Source organism: Stegodyphus dumicola, chromosome 4 (genome assembly GCF_044657685.1).
Source record: "Stegodyphus dumicola isolate Sdum_Otavi_A_Nest chromosome 4, ASM4465768v1".
In the NCBI taxonomy this organism is placed as follows: Eukaryota; Metazoa; Arthropoda; class Arachnida; order Araneae; family Eresidae; genus Stegodyphus; species Stegodyphus dumicola.
In genome coordinates, this window is record NC_140771.1 from 101,087,545 (window position 1) to 101,109,275 (window position 21,731).

Here is a 21,731-nt window from a genome sequence, read left to right on the forward strand (position 1 = left end):
ACCATATTCTAGGACTTTACCGCAGAATCTTTAAATACCTTATTTGTCATGTTGCAGTAAAATAAAAAAAATTGTAATCACTCATCTAAGCTAACCATTATATTTGCCAAAATATTGTTTATTATTGTAATTCAATTTTTAATCTTTAAATAATTTTATTTTAATGTTATTCGTGTCATTTAATGTGATTTCTTCGTACTATATTTATTTATTATTAGTTTATACTACTTTCAGATTTCAAGCAATTTTATGTGACATATGCCTGAAACTAATTCTAGCAGTGCGATGGCATGCTATCACGAAATTTAATTATATAAAAATATCATTAGACTTCTTTCTTTTATTCAGCAGCAAAATGTCTGCAAAAAAAGATGATTTTGAATCCAGATTAGGCAGATTCTAATCTCATTCTTCAGTGGGGAAACAACTATTATACTTTTAATAGTAATGCTTCGGGGATTATATATATAAGTCATATGTAATTGGCTAATTTGTGTGCTTTCAATTTTAAAATTGCTTCAAAAATGTAAGTTACAGGTATCCTAGTTTTTAAAAACTGTACTAATCAAAAAAAGGATTGCTAAATATCTGGGTCAGTAAATGTTTGTGTACATAGAAATGCATACTTTTATATGCAGATTTCTTTACTTTTGGTTATATATCTTTTAAAATTTGTATTTTACAGCTTTTATTTGAGTGAAATAATATTAGCTTTGCAACATTTACATCGTGAAGGGATTATCTATCGAGATCTGAAACCTGAGAATATTTTATTAGATGCGGAGGGTAAATATGTCTTTTATTTCAGTAGTCAAGCAGTAAGATAAATTTATTAAGCTTTTAGATATTTATTATAAATATTAATTATTCAAGCCTCTTTTCTTTAATAATAATTAGGTAGGAAATTGTAAGCTTTTAGATATTTATTATTCAAGCCTCTTTTCTTTAATAATAATTAGGTAGGAAATTGTAAATCAGTTAAATTCATGAAGAATGATTATATTAACCCTGAATTTTTGTTTCTGTTGTCTTTCTCAGGTCATGTGAAGCTCACTGACTTTGGCCTTTGTAAAGAGTCTATAACAGATGGCTCAATAACTCACACATTTTGTGGAACAATTGAATATATGTAAGAATTTCTGCAATTTGTGACTTTCTCCATTTGGGCCTTTTTTCAAAGATTGAAATGTTCTTAATGTCGTTATTCATATTTATTAACACCCAAAATTTTATTCTTAGAAACATAAACAAATTTTGGCAATTTAAGATATATTCATTAATGTCCATAAATAAAGGGCCTGGCTGTCTGGATTGTTTACATCATCTATCTGCAGGGAATGTAGATCAAGAGGGTATATATCCCACATAAAGACAAAAATACTGTAAAATAAAAATTGGGGTTCACTTAATGCCAAAAGTGAAGTTATAGAGTCCTGCAAATCTCAAGGTGCTCCATTTTCAGAGAGGATTAAAATTGTAATAAACATATCCTTTGTCTTAGATGAGGTGTCCCATATCATGAAATATGCTATTGCTTGATGCATGAAACAGTTGGAGGGGGGGAAAGGAACAGCATCTAGATTTACATAACTGGTATTATGAATGTCTTCTTGCTGATGCTGGAAAGTTTTAAACAATTTGTGAAAGACTTATTTAGCACTGAAGATTTTAAGAAAATTTTTTATTATAAAATGCTGTTTGAAATTAAGCCTAACATCATAAAGCAAAATATTGATTAAATTTTCTTATTGCTGTATGTTTTCAGTTTTTGTTGCAAGTACTTGTTGATCAGCACCTTGGCACTCAGATTTATTTCAGACTTGCTCTATGGAATAAAGAAAAGATATTTTTTCATGTAACACTCCTTTGAGATTTCAAATATGCAATACAGGGCTGAGGTTTAAGGACTAGGCTCATCATTTCATCTATATTATCTTTTTCTATGTATGAGCTTTGAATGTTGTTACATTTTTAGCATGAAAATAATTTTAAGTTCTGCTGCAAGGCAATTGCAGCTTATTCTGCAATTGCCTTGCAGCAGAACCTCATGGAGTGAATAGGGATTTCATCTCTTGTGCAAATGATCCCTACATTTAAATTAGGCCACTGTGAAATGCAGTACCTTTATATTAAGGTGTTTGCCCCCTAAAGGATCTGTTTACCAGTCATCTATTTGTGGGGCTGTGTGTACTTAATGGTGACATAGTTGTTTTGATCAGATGTCATTATTTGGTTTATTACATTGGACAACTTAAGTCTGATCTTCCATTCACATTACCAGTTTCTTAAAATTATTTTCACAGTATGTTGTATCACTTTATTAGACCACCTTACCATCTGTGTAAGACTAATCTATGTGTAGTCAGCCATTTATCTCCATCTTAGTCCTGTCATCAGTTCAAATAATTGGGAAAATTCTTTATCAAATTAGTTTTTCTGATCTCAAACATTATTCTATGTAATTTAAAACCACAGAGTGCATTTTACAGAAATATTATTTTTTTATTTGTTTGTTAAACTAACAGCATTTACATTAGCTGGCTATTTGCATTACATGTTTTCTTTACACGTGTGCATGTGTGTTGATAATTTAGTTTGTTGTAGGTAATTTGATATTAGATGAGTGTTTGACCAGGGAAAACGAGAAATTATTTTCCATTCATGAGTGGATTGAAGTTATAAGATTACCGAAATATTGGTAATATAGTAAAGGCAATGACCAAGTTTGAAGAATTACTTGTGGATTATTCTATGACACAGCACTGCACGATAGGAGCAATCTGGATCCCACAATTTTAACTACTGCATATTCCATTTTTAATAATGAATAGAAGCGGCAAAGCTGTCTTTTAGCTAGCAAGCATAGGCAGCAAAAGAGCGATGGTTAGTAGTTGCGTAATATTTATAAGCTCAGAAAGTCTGTTTTAATCCTGAGCAGCAATTGGGCAAAAGTCTAAAGCAATGCAGTTACTGCAGGAAAAGTACAGATGTCTTGAAGGGGATGTACTTTAATTGAAAATTCAGAAGTTAAAAAAGTGTATTGCCAATTGCCCTTCAAATTTTATATTTTATACACATGCGCACACATATACTATATCATCATAGTTTTCAAATTTTTCCATGTGGGTTATTTAAATTATTTCAAAAAGAAAAGTGTAAGATGTGTTAATGAGAGTAAGCACAAAAAAGGTTTTGTTTTCATAATTAATTTGACATGTAACAAAGTTAAAAAAATAAAAGTTGAGTATACTTAGAAGAGAGGCAGAATCTAACATTAATTGCAACAGACAGCTTGATTCAGTGTATCTGAAATCGATTTTTGCACAGTTCTTAAATTTAGTAAACTACTACTATTTCTTATCCCCACACTTTCCTAAAGTTGAAATATATATGTGCTGTTAAGAATTTTTTATGAGCATCTCTCAAATTGACAGTTTATTAGAGTTGTTTTATTATTGTTACTGTTGAAATTTTCTTACAGTTATGTAATCAATATTCTTTTACATTACATGTACAGGGCTCCAGAAATTTTAACACAGAGTGGACATGGACGAGCAGTTGATTGGTGGAGTCTTGGGGCTTTGATGTATGACATGCTGACAGGTTCAGTAAGTTGCTTCTAGTTCTAAAAATACTTTGCCTAGGATAATTTTGCTATCTGGTTTAGAAGTGTTGTTCATTCAGTTTCACCACAGCACTTTTTATAATCATTATCTTTAAAATAATTTTTATCATTATGTTTAAAAGTAATTTATAAATTATATTTATTGAGAACTTGATTACACAATGAGTATAATTATGAAGTTCAGCTTGATATGAAATGGGCTTAATGGGCCATAACCCCAAGAAAAGAATACATGGTTAAAAAAGTGCTTTAGTAGTATGAATAAATATTGTCAGAAAAAAATGTAAAAAGAATGGCATCTGAGCACTTGATTAAAAAAAGTAGTGTTCTTTGAATTTTGTTGGAACAAATAGTTTTACACTTTAAAAATTTTCTTTTAACTGAATTTGTGAGTCCAGTTAAAAATACTGATGCTAATAGTTGTTGTTGGCACAAAATACTTAGTTCACAACTCATTAGATCAAGCTGTGCCAGTTTTTTGGATATTCAGTGATAGTGCTCTCTTTTTCAGGTGAGACATCTTGATCAACTGCTGTAGCAATACTGTGGTAGATCATTGGCTGTCACGAGGGAGTGCATGGCTGATGTGATCTTATCGATATTCATGTAATCTTGATATTCTATATACAGTCAAAAGTCTTTAATCTGGACTCGTCGGGACGTCGTCGATTCCGGATTATAGATCACCAGTTTAAATCTGGTAAGATGGCATGCAGAAATTATAAAATTAAAAATATGAAACCGTAATTTATGAAATAAAAAACAATTATGATCTAAAGGGTATCAAAATTTACAAAAAAAAAAGCTTAATATTTATTTGTTTACTTTATTAAACATTTCTTTCAATGTAAGTTGTTTAAGTTGCTTCATCTTATGTGATAATACTTTCTCTTTAATTCTATAAACAGACATAATTTCTTCTTCAGTTACAAAGTTCCGCTGTTCAAGTCTTATAATTGCTGTGTCGAGAATACCGACTAATTTATCAATCGAAATTTTTTCGTTTTCAATAACCTCTGTGTCACTTTCTTCACTATCGGAAGCGAATTATAACGACGAGGAATTTGATTTAAATCATATCAAAGACGGAGTACATCGAGATGAAATACTACATTTAGTAAGGAATTATAAGCCAAATAAAATAAAAACATCTGCTCTCAAGATAAGGGTAGTGCTGACAGATCAACTTCCAATTCATTGCGTGCCACCCCTCTCCCCCCCTCCCCTCCGCAGCAGAGCAGCGTGAAATTGATAAACAGATTTCGAATGATTAGAGAAACAAAGGATATGCCTTTATCCATTTTTTGCAGCAATTCCACTTTTTATTTGATGGACATCAAAACATGCTTTCGCTTTGTAGATCCTTTGGTAGCTCCAGAATCGGAAATTCTTTTTGACATAATCGAAAGTTCGAGCTTACTTTTATAAAATTACTCTAACAGTCCGAAAAAATAATAAGCCGGATCCAGTTAGAAGATTAAGGAACAACGCAATCTGCAACATTAACTGAAATAGATAATTTTAGCTTAGCTTATACCGTCCGTTATACATTAAATGTGCGTGCGTAAATGTATTATGTGCATGAATAGATGCGCATGCGTTAAAGCAATATGCATTGACGCATGCGCAGAAAGTTTGTAGCTTTGAGGTCCGGATTAAAGACTTTTGACTGTATATGAAATGACTCCTGAGTGTGAATAAAGGAAGATCAAATCATGTTAACGTACTGTTAAATTGTGTGTATTCGTAGCTCTCTGTAGCCTTAAACTAGTGCAGTGCAGCTTTCAAGATCAGCATAAATAACTTGATGATTGCAGTAGTACAGCTTTGTAGAGAAAGGTACAATAATCAGTTTAAAACCTGGCTTTTTAAAGTTTAAAAAAAAAACATACCTTAGTTCAGTTTGTGTTGGAACTATGTTAGATAGAAAATAATTTTCTGTGTAAATTAAGTAGGTAATACAGTCAAACTTTGCCATAATGAACTTCAAGTGACTGAAAGTTTGGTTCACTGTATCTGATTTGGTGATGAGTCAAAATAGATCATCTCAAAAATTGCATAAAAATTAATAGATTTTGGAATCATAGCACTGTCTTATATCCCACAAAAATATTTTACTCCTATTTAAAAAAAAAAGTTATATACAATTGTTATTTTGTGCGGTTACTTTTTTTTTTTTTTTTTTTTTTTTTTATTTACTCTCAGCATATGTTAATAATTTTACACAAAAAAATTACTTAGCATAAAAGTCATAGACACATTTCTCCAATTACACATTTCCATTTAAAATATATATTTGTAATTTTAAACAGTCATTTATCCATAAAATGTATAAAAATACAAAAACACTAAAAATCAGTAACAAGAAATATTTATGAATTTAACTTTTGTGTAATTTTTTAGCACAAAAATAATATGAAATTTTATGATGCAGATTGTAGGAATATTTTTATTAAAAAAATCAAGAGACTTCAAATTTTTCTTTTCAGCTGTTTACATTGAAAACAATTTATTAATGTCATGCATTGCAGCTGGTAGGGAGTTCTCTTTTTGTATGTAGCATTTCTACATTTTCATAAGCATCATAAGAATTATCTTCGACGTCAACATTTCCCATTTTAATTTCTATCACAGTATGAGGACTGTTAAAAAAATATCCGAAAGTTTTCAAATTTTATATTATGCCTAAACAGGCATTTTTTTTTTCATTTACAAACACATGCATGTTTCAAACTGGGCTAACACCACTTAGTGCTGAAAATATTTAAAAACAGCTTATCTTTAGAATTTCCGATAGACAGTCTCGCTCTCTGGAAAGAAAAGTGTTTTATTCCCTGTAGTGTTGCCACTGCTCGCTTTGAAGTCATTGATTTTTTTTTTTTTTTTCAATAAAAAATTCGATAAAGTTTTACAAAAATATAAAATAGACAATTAAAATTCCAAATTCGGGGTTCCAGGTGATCATACTTGAGTTAATCGCTACGCTATTGAAAATTTAATGACCCTAGGCACCTTTGTTTTTTCACAATACGTGAAACATACATATGTTCATGCAGAATCTTTGTAATTTAATTTCTTAAAATATAATACAGGATGATAATATTTGGTGGCAACAACTTGAAAAATGATTCAACGCACCCATTTTGAGACTAATAGCCCTTCTTGGCTAACACTATGTGGGTTTAAAAAAGGTTCAGTTTTTGCTGTTCTTGCGGTATGGCTCGCTATACAAATTTATAATCCATTCAGAGTACTCTCTTCTAATGTCAATGCATTATTTCTTTCACTTCTGCAATGCCTGTTGGATATCACTCTTTTTGATGGCACCATCACATTTCTGAATTTCCTGTATGGACTTCCAACAATGTCCTTTCAGAATGGTTTTAAGTTTGAGAAAAGAAGAAATGTCTGCTGAGGCCAAGTTCAGAGAGTAGGTTGGATGGTGCACAAGAGAAGTGTAATGCTTTGCCAGATAATTGCTGACAAAGAACTATGCTTGAGTTGGGGCATTATTTCAAATTTCTTCCTATGCAAAGCATCTCTCAGTCATGTTAGAATTCTGGGTTAGACTTTATCTGACTGCATGGGACAAATTCGTGGTGCAAAATAAACATGTTAATTATCTGATAACATGGTAGATGATCCAGTCCTTGGATCATCAGCAACAAAACTTCTGGTGTTTATAAAATGCTGAAACTTATCAGAGCACTGCATTTCATTCATACCATTATCCTTGTATGTTTGATTAAGCATTTGGAATATTTCGATAGGAATTTTCCCCATTTTTATACAAAATTCCACTTATACATCTTGTTTTCCAACTCTATTCACGCCTGCTTTTTCACTAATCTGACCAAGCAGCTTATTCACAACCTTATTCAATCAGTAATTACTTCATCAAAACTCTGTAAAAGCTAATATGTTTCTAGCATATGTTGGGTGCACATGGTGGTTTGGTTAATTAACCAAAATGGACTGTAATTAAACTAATTAACAATCTAAACTATTATATACAGTCAAAAGTCGTTAATTTTGACACCCATAATCCGGAATGAACTATAATCTGGACCTCAAAGCTACAAACTTTCTGCGCATAGGCGTTTACATGTACTCGTAAGACCTTTACGGCTGCGAATATGCGTGTGCGCATGCGCATAATACATTTACGCATGCGCGTTTAATGTATAATAGTCAGTATAAGCTAAGCTAAAATTATCTAATTCAGTTAATGTTGCAAAAAATAATAAGCTGGATCCAATTCGAAGATTAACGAACAACGCAATCTGCAACATTAACTGAATTAGATAATTTTAGCTTAGCTTATACCATCCGTTATAAATTAAACGCGCATGCGTAAACGTATTATGCATGTGCGCACACGCATATTTGCAGCCGTAAAGGTCTTACGCGCATGTGTCAACGCAGCGCATGGACAGAAAGTTTGTAGCTTTGAGGTCCGGATTATAGATCATTCCGGATTATGGGTGTCCGAATTAATGACTGTTGACTGTATAGCACTATTCTAATATAGATATTTTGACATAAAATCAGACTTTTTCAAAATTACATGTCAATTTTTTTTCCTTATTTCCAATCTATGACTCAAATTATGCCTAAATATTAAATTTTGTAAAATATGGTGTGAAATTTATGGAGAAATTTAAAAATTTATCGTCACAATTTTTTTTCAGTTTGCCCCAAGAATAATTAATTTGGGGGAACTTCTTACTTTATAGCAACATATTTTCCTTTCCTTTTTTTTCATTGTAAATGAGCAGAAAAATGTCATCGTTCATTATTTCAAATAATTTTAACAAAATGCATAAGCCACGTTTGGCATTATTATTTTTTATAACAAATATGCCAAATTTAAAAAAACGCCAATATGTAAATTCACATACATTCTAGGAAATTTTGAATAAACAACTCTTAATTTTTGGCAGGTATACTTAGAAATACATCCACTTTAAGATGATGATAAAAATGTTATAGGTAATAATTCAAAATTGTTTAAAAAATTATAAAAATTATTCAAAAATATAAATTTTAAAAATAAATCATTAAAAATGGGGGAATTTTATTTGGAATGAACCTAAATTTCAAATAATGGAAGAAGGAATCAAGTAAGTTTAGTAAAAAAAAAATGTGATATTAATAAATATATATCAAATTCAATTAACAGTGAGGAGATAAAATTTTCGGAGCTAATTTTTTAAAAATTACTCATGCGATTTTTACAAAACATGGCAGTTTGGCATAATTTGTGTCTTAGAATCGAAATATGGCATTTCATAAAAAGTTCGATTTTGTATCAAAATACCTATATTAGAAGAATGCTATATGTAAATCAATTACATATCCTAAGTCGCGCTTTTGAGACTTGATAAACACAAGTTGAATTTCAGTGGGAGATATAGAACTGTCCCCCCTTTCTATCTCTTTCTTTTTTTCGCAGTGTACTTATAAACAACTTAATACTACTTGTATTATTATAACTACTGCTATTATGCTACTGGAACAATTTAGGCGTTTGGTCGACCTAATGTCTGAATGCTCGGGTGTTTTGGGCAACTTCAATGTGAAAGAGTTAAACTAACGAATTAACAAACTAAACTATGACTACTACTTTACTCATTTGTGGAAGACACTCCGGCAAGCACACACACTCCGCTTCGCCATTGAAGTAGTCCCTTTGAAGCGAGATGGCGATGCCATTGCCATTGAAGTAGTAGCGATGGCAGGGCCATCTCGCTTCAAAAGAATTTAACTCCTTAACTGCCACTGGCCTATATATACGCCCTTCCAAAATACTATCATTTGCTTTGTGCTGCTACCCGTAAATTTATTCGCAAAGCTTTGGAATGCAACACCACAATGACCTTGACAGAGTATGCGAAGGAGGATACTATTTCAGAGAAGTGTGGGAAGAAATTGCAGAGAGGGGTGTGTCTAAAGCGATGAAAGTAATGACTACGCGGTATTGGCTGGTGTTGTTTGGGTAAAACTTTCTTTTTATTATTATTCTGTGTCCTCCGTTTTCGTTTACTTTTTGTAGTAGGTTCCAGGAATAAAGAAAGATATAACAGATGTTTCAAACCCATTTATCTTTTTTGAATTATTTTTTGATGAACTGCTTGTGCTTCATATTGTTACTGAAACTAAGCGTTTTGTAGACGAGTATATGAACCAACACCTTGCAAACGAAAAATCAAGAACAAACTCGTGGAATTCAACCAGTTCAGAAGAGATATATGTTTTTTTAGGCATACTGATTTCACAAGGTATAACACTAAAACCTGATATTACACTTTACTGGTCTAAAATGAATTGATCGAAACTCCATTTTAGGGATCTTTTTTATTATAAAAACATCATTTTTATTATACTTACATCTTTTTATTATACTTTTACTCAAAACATTAAATTTTTTGCATTCATTTTTTTTCTTTTATTCTTTACTTTGTGAAAGTAAACAGTTTTTAGAAAGTAAAACTTGCGCTTATTTTCTTCCTAATACATCACATAACTACACGTGCCTGTGTAAAAAACCGTGGCACTGGGAAATGCTTGTACGTTTTTCACGGCAGTTGTTAACACACCCCCAGATTGAAATTACAAAATTTCAAGGAATTATACAAAGCATTCTTAAAGCAAAAATTAATATACTTATAAACAACATAATACTATTACAATACTAGAACAAAATATAATTTTTATTTTACATATGAAAAATATCAGTTCAGTTTCCTATAGGAAGCACGATGATCTTTGTGATCGCTCTTTTTAATTCTTCTGATTTTGTTTTGAATTTAACAGTTCTTACTTTGTCAGATCCATGATAGACTTTAATAACCCGACCTAAATCCCTTTGCAAACTGGCGGATACTCCTCTTTGACGAGTACCAGAGTACCAACAGAAATATTGTATTTCTCTGCCATCCACTTGCTTGTTTGCTGCAGAGTTCCCATGTTCCCATTTCTTCTAAATAATCAGAACAACCTTTGTGTTTTTCTGCTGCCATCTTGACTGATTTTCATTTACGTATATTATCATTGGTTCTGGAGTTCTGTGTATTGATCTTCCTATTAAAAATGACCTGAGATCAAAACTTCATACCAATCAGAATCATTGTAAATGGATGCAAGAGGTCTCAAATTTAGTATTCCCTCCATTTGTACAATTACTGTTTTCAAACTCCTCATATGTAAAATGCAAATTTCCTATTGTTCTCTTTAAGTGATGCTTTACTGACTTTACACTGGTTTCCCATAGCACTCCAAAATGAGGAGACTTGGGAGGAATAAAGTTCCAGTCTGCTTCTTTGAATGTGAAATATGAGGCCAAAGTTTTATCAGGAAAATGAATTACATTGTTAAGTTTCTTCTATAGAGATTTAGCTCCTACAAAATTAGGGCATTAACAGTCAATATTTTCTCACATTTGCCACGTCTAGCCATGAATCGCTTAAGAGTGACAGTTAAAGCATCAGAAGTCAAATCTGACAAAGGCTCAAGATGGATAGCCTGTGTTATATACATACACAAATGTAAATTTTATTTAGCATGCTCTTTCTCTGATGCTTGTAAGTGACCGTATAGATCCAAACCTGAAACACTAAAGTGGGAGTGTTCTATTAACTCTCTCTTATGGTAAATTACCCATAATCCGTGAAGACAAAATTGGTTTATATTTAAATCATGCTACACAAAGGTGTACTGTTTTTCGTGCCAAATCTGTGCCACCTAATAGCCAAAATTTTAAACGTACTGCATTTAATAATCCTTAAGGCATGCAGTAATCATCTGTGCACACTAAAAAAATAAATCTTAGCTTAGAATTTCTTGGGAGTATCGCAGGATATTTTTGAGAAAATGGCAAAGATACTTTACCAAGATGGCCACCAACACAAATTATTTCTTTATAATCAACAAAAAGGTTTCAATTTTTAAAGTTACCTGTTATGTCCTTTTTACAAGGTAGAGCCCTCTGCTGATGCTTAATAAGTGTTTCCTTGGCTGTTCTTACCTCTTCTAGTCAAAGGTCCTACCCATTTTGATTCATTCCTGCAATTATAAATAAACCTAAAAATATAAGAAAGTACATTAATGATTTTATAAAAATTGTTACTAATATTCAAGAGTTCGTCTAAAATGTTCAATTTCATATCAATCAACATAGTTCTCTCAGAAAGGTCATTAATGTCAATAGGACTTTTGCTTGCTTTCGTGCACAAAGGTTTCTCTTTTACTTGGTGTCTGGTGCTCAACATCTGGAACTATTGGTTGTAAGCACTTGTAAAGAAGATACGGCTGTCAAAAATCAAATTTTAACTGAACGAAAAGTGCTGATAGAAGGTGTTTAAAACTTTTATACAGTTTGTTTTCAAGACATACATGTTTCTGTGACTTCTAGAAGACAAATGGAAGATTCTGAGCTCTGGCGTGCTGTGGGGTGCATTGAAGCACGACAGTCGATCACAGATGTTGCACTTTTCTTCAGCGTTCATCATTCTGTAGTTTCACATTTATGGAAACAATTCCAAACCACGCAGACAGTTGTCCGAAGGCCCGTAGCCAGTCACCCAAGGGTTACAACCCCCGCGGAAGATCGATATATTGCTATTGTAGCCAAGCAGAATTGCAGAGCGACCTCCACACGTGTGACATCTATGGTTACAGCGTCCATTGGTAAGGCAATATCTGCAGCTACTGTATGCCGAAGATTACGTATGAGTGGACTGTATGCCCAGGTACCTCAAGTTTGTGTTCCTCTATCCGTCTAGTCAAGAGGGGCACGATTACAGTGGTGCCGGGAACACGCCAATTGGAATGGGTCTGACTGGGACAATGTCATGTTTACTGATGAGTCAAGATTTGCTCTGGAGTCAGATGGCAAGCGTATAAGGATATGGCGTGAATAACGAACACGCAATCAGTCCCAAAACATCACCGAACGTTACGCATTCCGAGGCGGAAGCATTATGGTTTGGGCAGGGATTTCATTAGGATACCGCACCGACCTGCACATCTTTAAACAGGGTTCTTTGACGGCTGTCCAGTATCGAGATGAAGTCGTAGAACCCATTGTGAGATTGTACGCTGCAGCAGTTGTCCCTACTTTTGTGTTAATGGCCAATAACGCATGTCCCCATAGAGCTGACATCGTCGATGGCAGAGACCAGCACTTTTGGTCTAAAACATAGAAAATAGGAAATAAACTAATTTAACTAAATAAGAACTAAACTTAAATGCTTTACAGAAACTATTAACCCTTCGTGGCGCACTATACATTAACGTCGGAATTTCAACAAAAAAAGTTGTATGCAGTCTATTTAGTTCTAAAGGAGTATACAGGTAAAATTTTGTAAAAATTGCAGTTACCGTTTTAATTCTGTGGGTGTTCCATGAGGTGGAACACTGCACTGCCAGAGCTTTTAAAAGTGCGACTAAGCGAGCATTGCAGTGAAGCACGAAAATGAGTAGAAGTGTTTGTATAAGAATAAAAAAACTCTGTATTATGGCTGTATACATGGTTTCCTGGATATACACAATATTCTTGAATATATACGGATAAATGAGATAAATATCTATATACAGAAGTCGTATATACAAAAATATTTACAAATTTTCGGAAAGAGTTAGACCTCTCCGCGCCATTTATGGAAAATTAATAATAAAAAAATTAACTACGATCAATGTTAACAATAAAGAAAAATAAGCCTACAATATATACATACACGAAAATTATCTACACAATTATTGAAAATAAATGGAAATGAGACTAAAATGCGACAGCAAAAAATTCGCGCAGGTCTAAGTAAAGATGAGTCAAGCTACTAATAAAATTCCCTCCTAAAACCTACTGCCAAAAAATTCGAGATGCCAATATTAGGGCTTTCATAACACAAAACACACCTCACCCCTCAATACTGCTTTGTTTGAATTCACCCCCCCCTAAACAACGGAAACAGAAAACGTAAACAACGGATGTTCTCTCCTAAGCACAGATGTTCTGATTCGTAACAGCATAAGATCGCTAAAGGTGCAGTATTCAGGCTACTGGAACACCTGGTTTCATTCAATGATTCTGCATATGGTTTTTGTATGAAAGATTTAAAAAAATATAGAACAAATAATTTGGAGTGCAGCCAGCAAAATTATGCCTAATTTTTTTTCCAAATAAAATTTTTTATATCATTAAAAAAATAGAGAAAATTACTTGAAAAAAAGTGGATTTTAATAACACATAATAAATGAAAATTCTGTGTATCCTTGTGATACGCTGCTATTTACTGTTTAAAAAGAAAAGTTCAAAGTATATGATAAAGGTTTTTTTATCTATTTACGGTTGAATTTAAAGGTTTCAGAAGCGATTCAATTTGGGTGTTCCATGTAGTGGAACACTGAGCCGCAAAGGGTTAACACGAAGATTGGTCTTTTGACATTACGTATGTAGTGAGCGAAATGCATTTACTACTATTACGTTTTAGTATATTACCAGGAACTATGTTCTGACCTTAAAGGCATACATGAACTGACTGAAAAGCATGCGTGTGGCAGGGTAGCAGGAAGGCTCTCTACGCTTCTTGGCTAGAAACCACTTCTTAAATACCTACACAGTTCGCAAACTCATTAACATAAAAATTGTACCCGCTCTTATCCTCTCCAGAAATGGAAAATAAGAGAAGATAGCAAAGTTTAAAATAAAATAAAGGTTTGTAAAACTTAAAATCCTTATAGCTGTTTGTTTATGTCAAGGTACTTGCATATTAGCACAATCACCGTAGTAGAAGTCTTTTTTTTTTTACTTGCGTTTGTTTTGTTATATTCCAAGTTCCAATGGTTTTTATTAATAAATTGGGATATTTTTTGTATTAAGGTGAGTTATAAACTTGAACTGTATTGTGATTTGCTGACAGTGAAAGAAATCGTGATAAAATTTCTGCAGAATTGCTGCACTCTGCTACAAAATCATGGAAAGGAACAATTTAGTAGCTTGTACAAAGGGAACAAAAAGCCTTTTATAAGTAGATTTGTTGATTGATATGTTGGATAAATAGTTAATTAAAATATTTAAAAACTCAATGGCGCAGCAACCCTTAGTGAGCCATGGCTTGCACTACCCTGATATCTGCTTTCTTGACAGTGGGCCCCTGGCTGCATGAGCGTATACCCTGGGCAAGTGGTCAGTTTTTTGCAAGACCCCTGGTGTTTAGTCCCCAAGCAAACTTGGTATTCATTTTATTGACCCACTGTAGGAATGAAAGGCTGAGTCAACTTTACCTAGCCCGGGGATCGAACCCCAAAGTTGTTCTGCTGCACAACGAACTAGCTGCTCTGCCACTGGGTACCAATTTGGTAGTGCTGATATGTTTTAGTAAAACTCCTTGAAGTTCAGTAGATGATCATTGTTTTAATGATATGGATAATTTACTAGTAAAGTACACCACACAAAAAGAAATGAGACAGTTCTATATCTCCCTTTCTGCTGGGCCATTTGACAAAATTCAGCTTAAGTTTTTCATATCTCAAAAGTGTGACTTTGAAAAGTGACTCATGAAAAGCGCGAACATTGAAATCAATTGAAATTTCTCTTCCACAAAAGTTCTTCCTCCTGACATAGTGGCATTGAAGTTGATTAAGCTCCTCTTCTATTATGTTAATTTTCCATTAAATTTCTTTAATTTTTTAAGTTGGGATATTGCTTGTTTGAAAAGTTATGGTTTTAAACATTTTTTAAATTTGTAATTGCATTTATAGGCTTATTTGAAATTTATTAATTATGAATTTCAATTTGTGGTCTTTGTAAAATATTAGTTCTAAATTTCTTACTTAATGTCTTTACTGATAACTTTTTTTTTTTTATATATGTTGATACATTTTTTGCTTTAAAAATGATTGAATTATGTTGTTCTTATCTTCTTGTTTTTATGCCTTTAGTTAATCCGCATGCAATATATGTAGACTTATCAACAATTTAAAAGTTGCTTAAGTAAGGCTAAGCCTAATTTTTTGTTTACTAAAGCAGCCATATTTGTTTACATTTGAAGCTTAGCAGAATAGTGAATTAAGTCTTTCTGCACCTTCAGTGTCTTTTTCCAGAGTGGGACCAAAAAGAAACTTTTAATTTTGTGTACTGAAAAATCAGCCTGCTGGTCGAATTACTTGTTTTTTTGCATAGAAACTGTAATTTTAATTGTAAGAATTGTTTTTTAATTGTTTTACCATATTTGGTGGTTTATGTCTTTCAATTTTAATGAAAATATTTTGAGTTTTTATGTCTTTTTGCCTTGCTGCAAAGTGACAATTGAATAATTTGAATGAAAAATATATCTATCTCTCATGAAGTAAGTTTAAATGAAATGCAGGAAAAAATTTGTGTAATTTAATATTCCGTACAGGAAAGTCGTGGTGTGCAAATCAGTTTTTTTTTAATAATTGTTAATGCATTTATTTATTGTTTAACCCATTAACCGCTGAAACTACAAGCAATGATTCTTTTCTCATGAAAATAATAACGAATATTAAATTAAGCATTTATAACATAAATTTACATTGAAAATTTAAAAAATGCTCTTACCTGTGGAAAAAGCGAGTGTTGCGTTTGCGCAACGTCAGCGGAATAAGAATACGCATGTTTGCTGAGTAGGATTGTACTCATGTGATGTTTCATTTGAGTGGAGCGCAGGATTACTTCTTAGCTGTATAACGTTTTATAAATCTACAAATCACTTTACTTGTAATTAATTTAATATTAAAATATACATCATATTTCTTTTACTAATACAGATTATTTCAATTGAAAGATTCAAGCATGAAAAGCTTCATTACGATCATGATGTAAAGCTACATTACATACTTTGCATCTATAAACAGTCTGGCTATGGCACTCTTTACAACGAAGTCTTTTGTTATCAACAGACTTTACGATAAAATATCTACCATCTCCATGCAATGGTTTTTGAATGCTGAATTTATTACGTCTTCCTGTTGATGATCTATTTCTGTCTAATTCAATAGGAGTTTGCAAAAGGAATAATGCAATCTCGCGTCTGAAATCTAAAAGAGACTTTATATTATATTACTTTTATAGTAGTGATATTTAGTAAGTTTAGGTACGGTCTCACCTTATATAATTTATCAGTATTGTCAATTTGACTATTTTCAAATGCAAATTCTTCATATTCCTGTACTGAAAAACATGATATCAATTCTCGTACAACAGGAACAGAAATGTCCTTATCAAAAGACCAATACATTTTTTTCTTGAGGTAAAGAATGATATCCCGTAAGCAATAATATTCCAATAAATCTTCTCATGTAGGCTTCAGATGCAATAAATTCTGGGCAATTTTTTTGCTAAGCGTATATATTTGTTTGTTCAACGAGAAGAGAGTAAATGTCTAAACCAAAAAGAAAATCGAAAATCTGTGCACTAGTTTTATCTTGTATTTTGTCTTTTATAGTTTCTCTTCTATCTCTTTCTTTATGTTCTTCCTGAGACATAACTGACAGTTCCTCTTTTATCCACTTCAAGTTTTCAGTCTTCTGCTTTTTAAACTTTTTAGTATGACTACAACTGCTTTTAGAAGGCTGAAACTTACTTCTTACGGGAATTTCAACTTCCCCAACAGTATCATTTGGTAAAATATCATTATTTAAAACATTGTCATTCTTCTTCATCACTAGCTTCTGCAGTTTCTGGGGAAACAACAACAATATCAGTTTCATTCTGGTCATTATTAACATTATCATCATCTGTTTCTTCTTTAAAAAAATCTTTGAAGAGCTTCTTCTAACGTAAGATACCTTGTTCTAGGGATTTTTAAAGCAGGCAATACATGAACCAGAACATCGAAAATAATGAGTGAAAAAGGAGATTGATTTCCCGTTTCCTGCTGACGTTGCGTCAGCGCAACACCTGTTTTCCCTTCTTTCCCAACACAAATATAAACATCTGATTGATGTAATATTTTGATAAACGGTGACCTTGACTAAAAATAGATCACTCATAAAGACGGCGATCCTTTTGTTAAAGTAATTTCAGCAAAAATACTCGGTTGAAAATTTTGCTTAAATTGTGCCTTAAGTATGAGATTAATTATTATAAACAAAATTATTGTTAAAGGCAAATATTTTTTACAGAAATAATCTTCATAATATTCCCTATACAAAATCATCAGCTGGTATTAAATATCTTAGGTAGTTATATTTATATATGTATTTATTTTGACCGTTGCGTCAACGCAATACCAGCGGCTAATGGGTTAACTTCAGTTACAGAATAAAATGATATTATTAGTTTGGAAATTTGCATAATTTCTCAATTTTTCATTAATAGCCTCCTTTTCAAGCTGAAAATAGAAAAAAAACAATTGAAAAGGTAAGAATCATATTTTTTTGTTCCCCCAGGGAATATAAAGATATGCAGAATATATTGCAGTAAATTAAAATTTATAATATCTTTTGCTTCATAAGTAATGTTTCCCAAAATAAATATAGATAAACAATAGTTAAGAAGAGTTCTCTTTCTGATTTTTAAAATTCAGATATAAGCTTGTTTATAGTGAAATGATGAGGATAAATCATTGCCCCCCCCCCTTTTTTTTGTTTGTTTGGTTTAATATGTTTTCTGTAGTTGTGTTACTAAAAACATGAATGTTGTAATAAACACATTTCAGATTTCACTTCTATTTCATTTCATTTTAATGAAAAATATATTACTAGTGATATGAAGTTCTGTATTGTTCATATTGTGCAGTTTCAACGAAACAGTAATTGTATTTTTTCATAAAATTTGCAAATTTGTTATTGTTTTTATTCATTATTCTGATATTTTCAGATTTTGAAGCATAAGCTGAATTTTCCTCACTATGTCACATCTGATTCCAGAGATTTAATCAGAAAGGTAAAATGTATTTTTCATTTTATTTTTCGAGGAGTAATTAAGTATATGCTTAAAAGAAATATAAAAATGTTGCATTCTAAAACAGACAAATAAGTTATGAAATCTTAGTTTCTTTAAGATTTGCTGCCAAAATTCCTTATAATGTTTAAAAATAAGTTTCACATATAAGACATATCTGCCTTATTTTGTGATAATCATATTGTCAACCGTGCATGGATTCGTAATAAATTGAATGCACATAGAATTGTTGATCGCTTGATAAAATTTATTTTACCAAAACAAACAATTCACGGTTCTGGAACGCAAAAATACTCGTATAGCTTTTCCCAGTATCACAGAATACAATAAGTAGTTCATACTAAGAACGTTAAACACATTACAATGCTAAGCAACTAAACTGCACACATCACAGTGCAAAGCAACACATTTAAAGAGCAAAGCTAACACTGCTATTTCAACCCTCCAAGTTCATCTCTGAACTAATAACGACTACTGACAGACAGCATGTGTTCTCTATGATCTTTTGTAATTTTCAGCCGGCCGCTGAGAAATCTGTAATAAATTCCATTTCTCGAAATTACTGGAAGCTGTATACAGTTAAGGTTATATCTAAGGGCTGGATACAGTTGCATAATCTGATTAAGTCCAGTTATTCATTTACATTTCCCATTACAGTTATGCAAGAATCGGATCATAATGCCCCCAAGATTGGCGATTTCTCCCCAAATTTGGTGAAAAAAATTAGTTGCCAAAACCAACTCCAGCTTTCACCAATTAATTGAGATAGCCATTTACTCAATGTCAAATAGACTTGCCCTTTTATTTTTACTTTTCGGCAAGCTTTGCTTCTTTAGATTTTCTTGTTACAGTTTTAAACAAAAAAGAAATTTTTACATAATTTCACTGAAATTATTAAACTGTACAAAATTTGTTGCAGTACAATTTCTCTAATTCCATTAAAATTATTTGTAAAATCTTTTTGTATTTTAAAATCTAAAATTAAATGTGATACAAATTTGCTTGGTGAATAAATAAACAGAATTAAGTGTAATTTTATTTTTTCAGATGTAAACATAATTACTTTGAGCATGTCTGCTAATTACATTTGTTTTATAAAATATTTCATTTTAAAACTTCTCTTAATATGTAGTTGAGAAACAGTAAATTCTTGTTAATTTTAGAAAAGTCTGCTTTTCATGTTTTTTTTCCCCTCATCATTTTTACGTGAAATTATTGTCATGGCATAGAACTCTACTCTAATGTAATTCTTTCCAAAGCAGTGCATCGTGAGGAGTAGTTCTTCAGAAAGCAAAACCATTTCAAATATCACTGCTTGGAGTATTCTTAATTTTTCGAATTGTATTGTTATTCAATCAGCTAATAATCAATCAGAACACTTCGAGTCATTTTCCTTTAATTGGCAATCCTGGTATTTATTACCTTTGTTAAAAGAAATAATGTTAAAAATACAGAAATATTTCTTAAAGTTTATGAAAGATGAGGTGTTTTTAGGAAATATGCAAACTGTAATTATTGCAAAAAATTTAGCATACTTTATTGAATATTCAGTCCTTATTTAATTTTCCTTAATCTTTATATTAGTTATGTGTGAAATTGAAATAGTTTTAAACATATGAAGCATTAAATTTTACATATCTTCTGTTGAGCCAAATTTATACAGTTGAGATTTTACACAAATTTCTGTTTCGTTCTTTATTTAAGTATTATATGTTTGGTAACTTATTGTTAGAAATTTATCAGAATTAAAATTACTGATAGCTGGACCAGTGCAGGTAAATACAATTATTTTACTTTTTTAAAATAAATGCAGTCGATTCCGGTTAATTGGACCACATCGGGAAGCGATCATTTTGGTCCTAATACCTGGTACGATTACACAAACATTTCCTGTTGTAAGACGGGACATGCTATATGTAGCAAACAGTAAATGTACATGTAAATCGTACTAAAATGTAATTATGAACTTTATGGTGCGGTACACACGTATGGCGAACATACAAGTACAAACAAGAAATACAGTCGAACTTTTTTTCATTTAGAAAATTAATTTAGAAATAAATTCTCAGAAACAATCTCCACGATACTCAACATGCAAAGCACAATAAAAACAATTTCTTACCAAGTACTAGTCAACATTTGAAGAACTTATCCAATGTGATCTGATGCGTTCTCTTGATGGATTGCACGTGAATGAAATCGTCACAAACATCTAACACAGCAATGGGACTGCCTTCATTCCCTCCTGCATGAAATACCGACACAAAGTTTCAATGCATTTCCTCGCATCCTGTGTTGTCACTTGCTCTAACTTATTAATGATATCATCATCATCACTTTCTTGGTCTTCCGATGCTGTTGTGTGTTTTGCTGCAACGATTGCAGCGTCGTAATCTTCATTTTCATCGTAGCATTGAAGCTCGCTGTCAACGGATAAAAATTCTTCACAATTTTGTACCTGTTGAAGTTCTACATGTAAATCATCATTTTCACTTTCAATGAGCATGTCCACATCCATCTCCAAAACCAAGTGCTTTAAGGCTTCGCTGGCTTTTGACAATGAGGTCAGCAAACCTCATCGTCCAGCAAACCTCATCGTCAAAATAGAAATAATAAAAAGAAAAAAGAAAAAAAAAAAAAAAAAATAGAAATCGTGTTAAGTTTTATTTAAATTTAAAATATTTTGAGACGAAATACGAATAAAATAAGTATGAATGGGAAATGAATGATCCGTACCAAAAAGACCAAGCCCCCCTCATTAACATAAAAAACCACAAATTTCATGTGCCAGATGAAAAGAAACTAAATAACGCTGGACATATTCCAGTGAAATTTAAACTTGCAATGTGGGTCTATGCATGTACCAAAAAGACAAAACATGCTTTGAACAGTGTCACAAAAAATATTTGTTCTTTGTGAAATAAAAAAAAAAAAAAAAAAAACACTGAGTCTCTTTTTTTTTTTTTTTTTTTTTTTTTTTAAATCCTTATTTTACTGAGTTTTTTTAATCCATGTAGCCAGACGTCCTTATTATGTAGGTACTTATACTTTCACTGCCGTAGAAAAATTGCATAAATGTTTATTTTTTAATTTTTCTGACGATTTAGTTTGTAAAATAATGTAAAAATATATCTATATTATGCAATTCTAACGTGCATTTTTTTTTTTTTTTTTTTTTAA

General features: G+C 31.8%; 1 protein-coding gene across 5 annotated transcripts in view; it reads left to right on the top strand.

Annotated features, from left to right (window-relative positions):
* Window positions 1-21,731, top strand: part of LOC118202508 (ribosomal protein S6 kinase beta-1-like) — a 98,076-nt gene that overhangs the window by 38,536 nt on the left and 37,809 nt on the right. For all 5 annotated transcript variants that reach the window (XR_015040730.1, XM_085815279.1, XM_085815282.1 and 2 more), the window contains 5 exons: window positions 686-786; window positions 1,039-1,129; window positions 3,518-3,608; window positions 17,967-18,008; window positions 18,468-18,533. Coding sequence is in view for 4 of the 5 variants with exons in the window: in XM_085815279.1 (XP_085671405.1) it covers window positions 686-786; window positions 1,039-1,129; window positions 3,518-3,608; window positions 17,967-18,008; window positions 18,468-18,533 (391 nt within the window). In the remaining variant the exon portion in view is untranslated. The remainder of the gene's footprint in view (window positions 1-685; window positions 787-1,038; window positions 1,130-3,517; window positions 3,609-17,966; window positions 18,009-18,467; window positions 18,534-21,731) is intronic.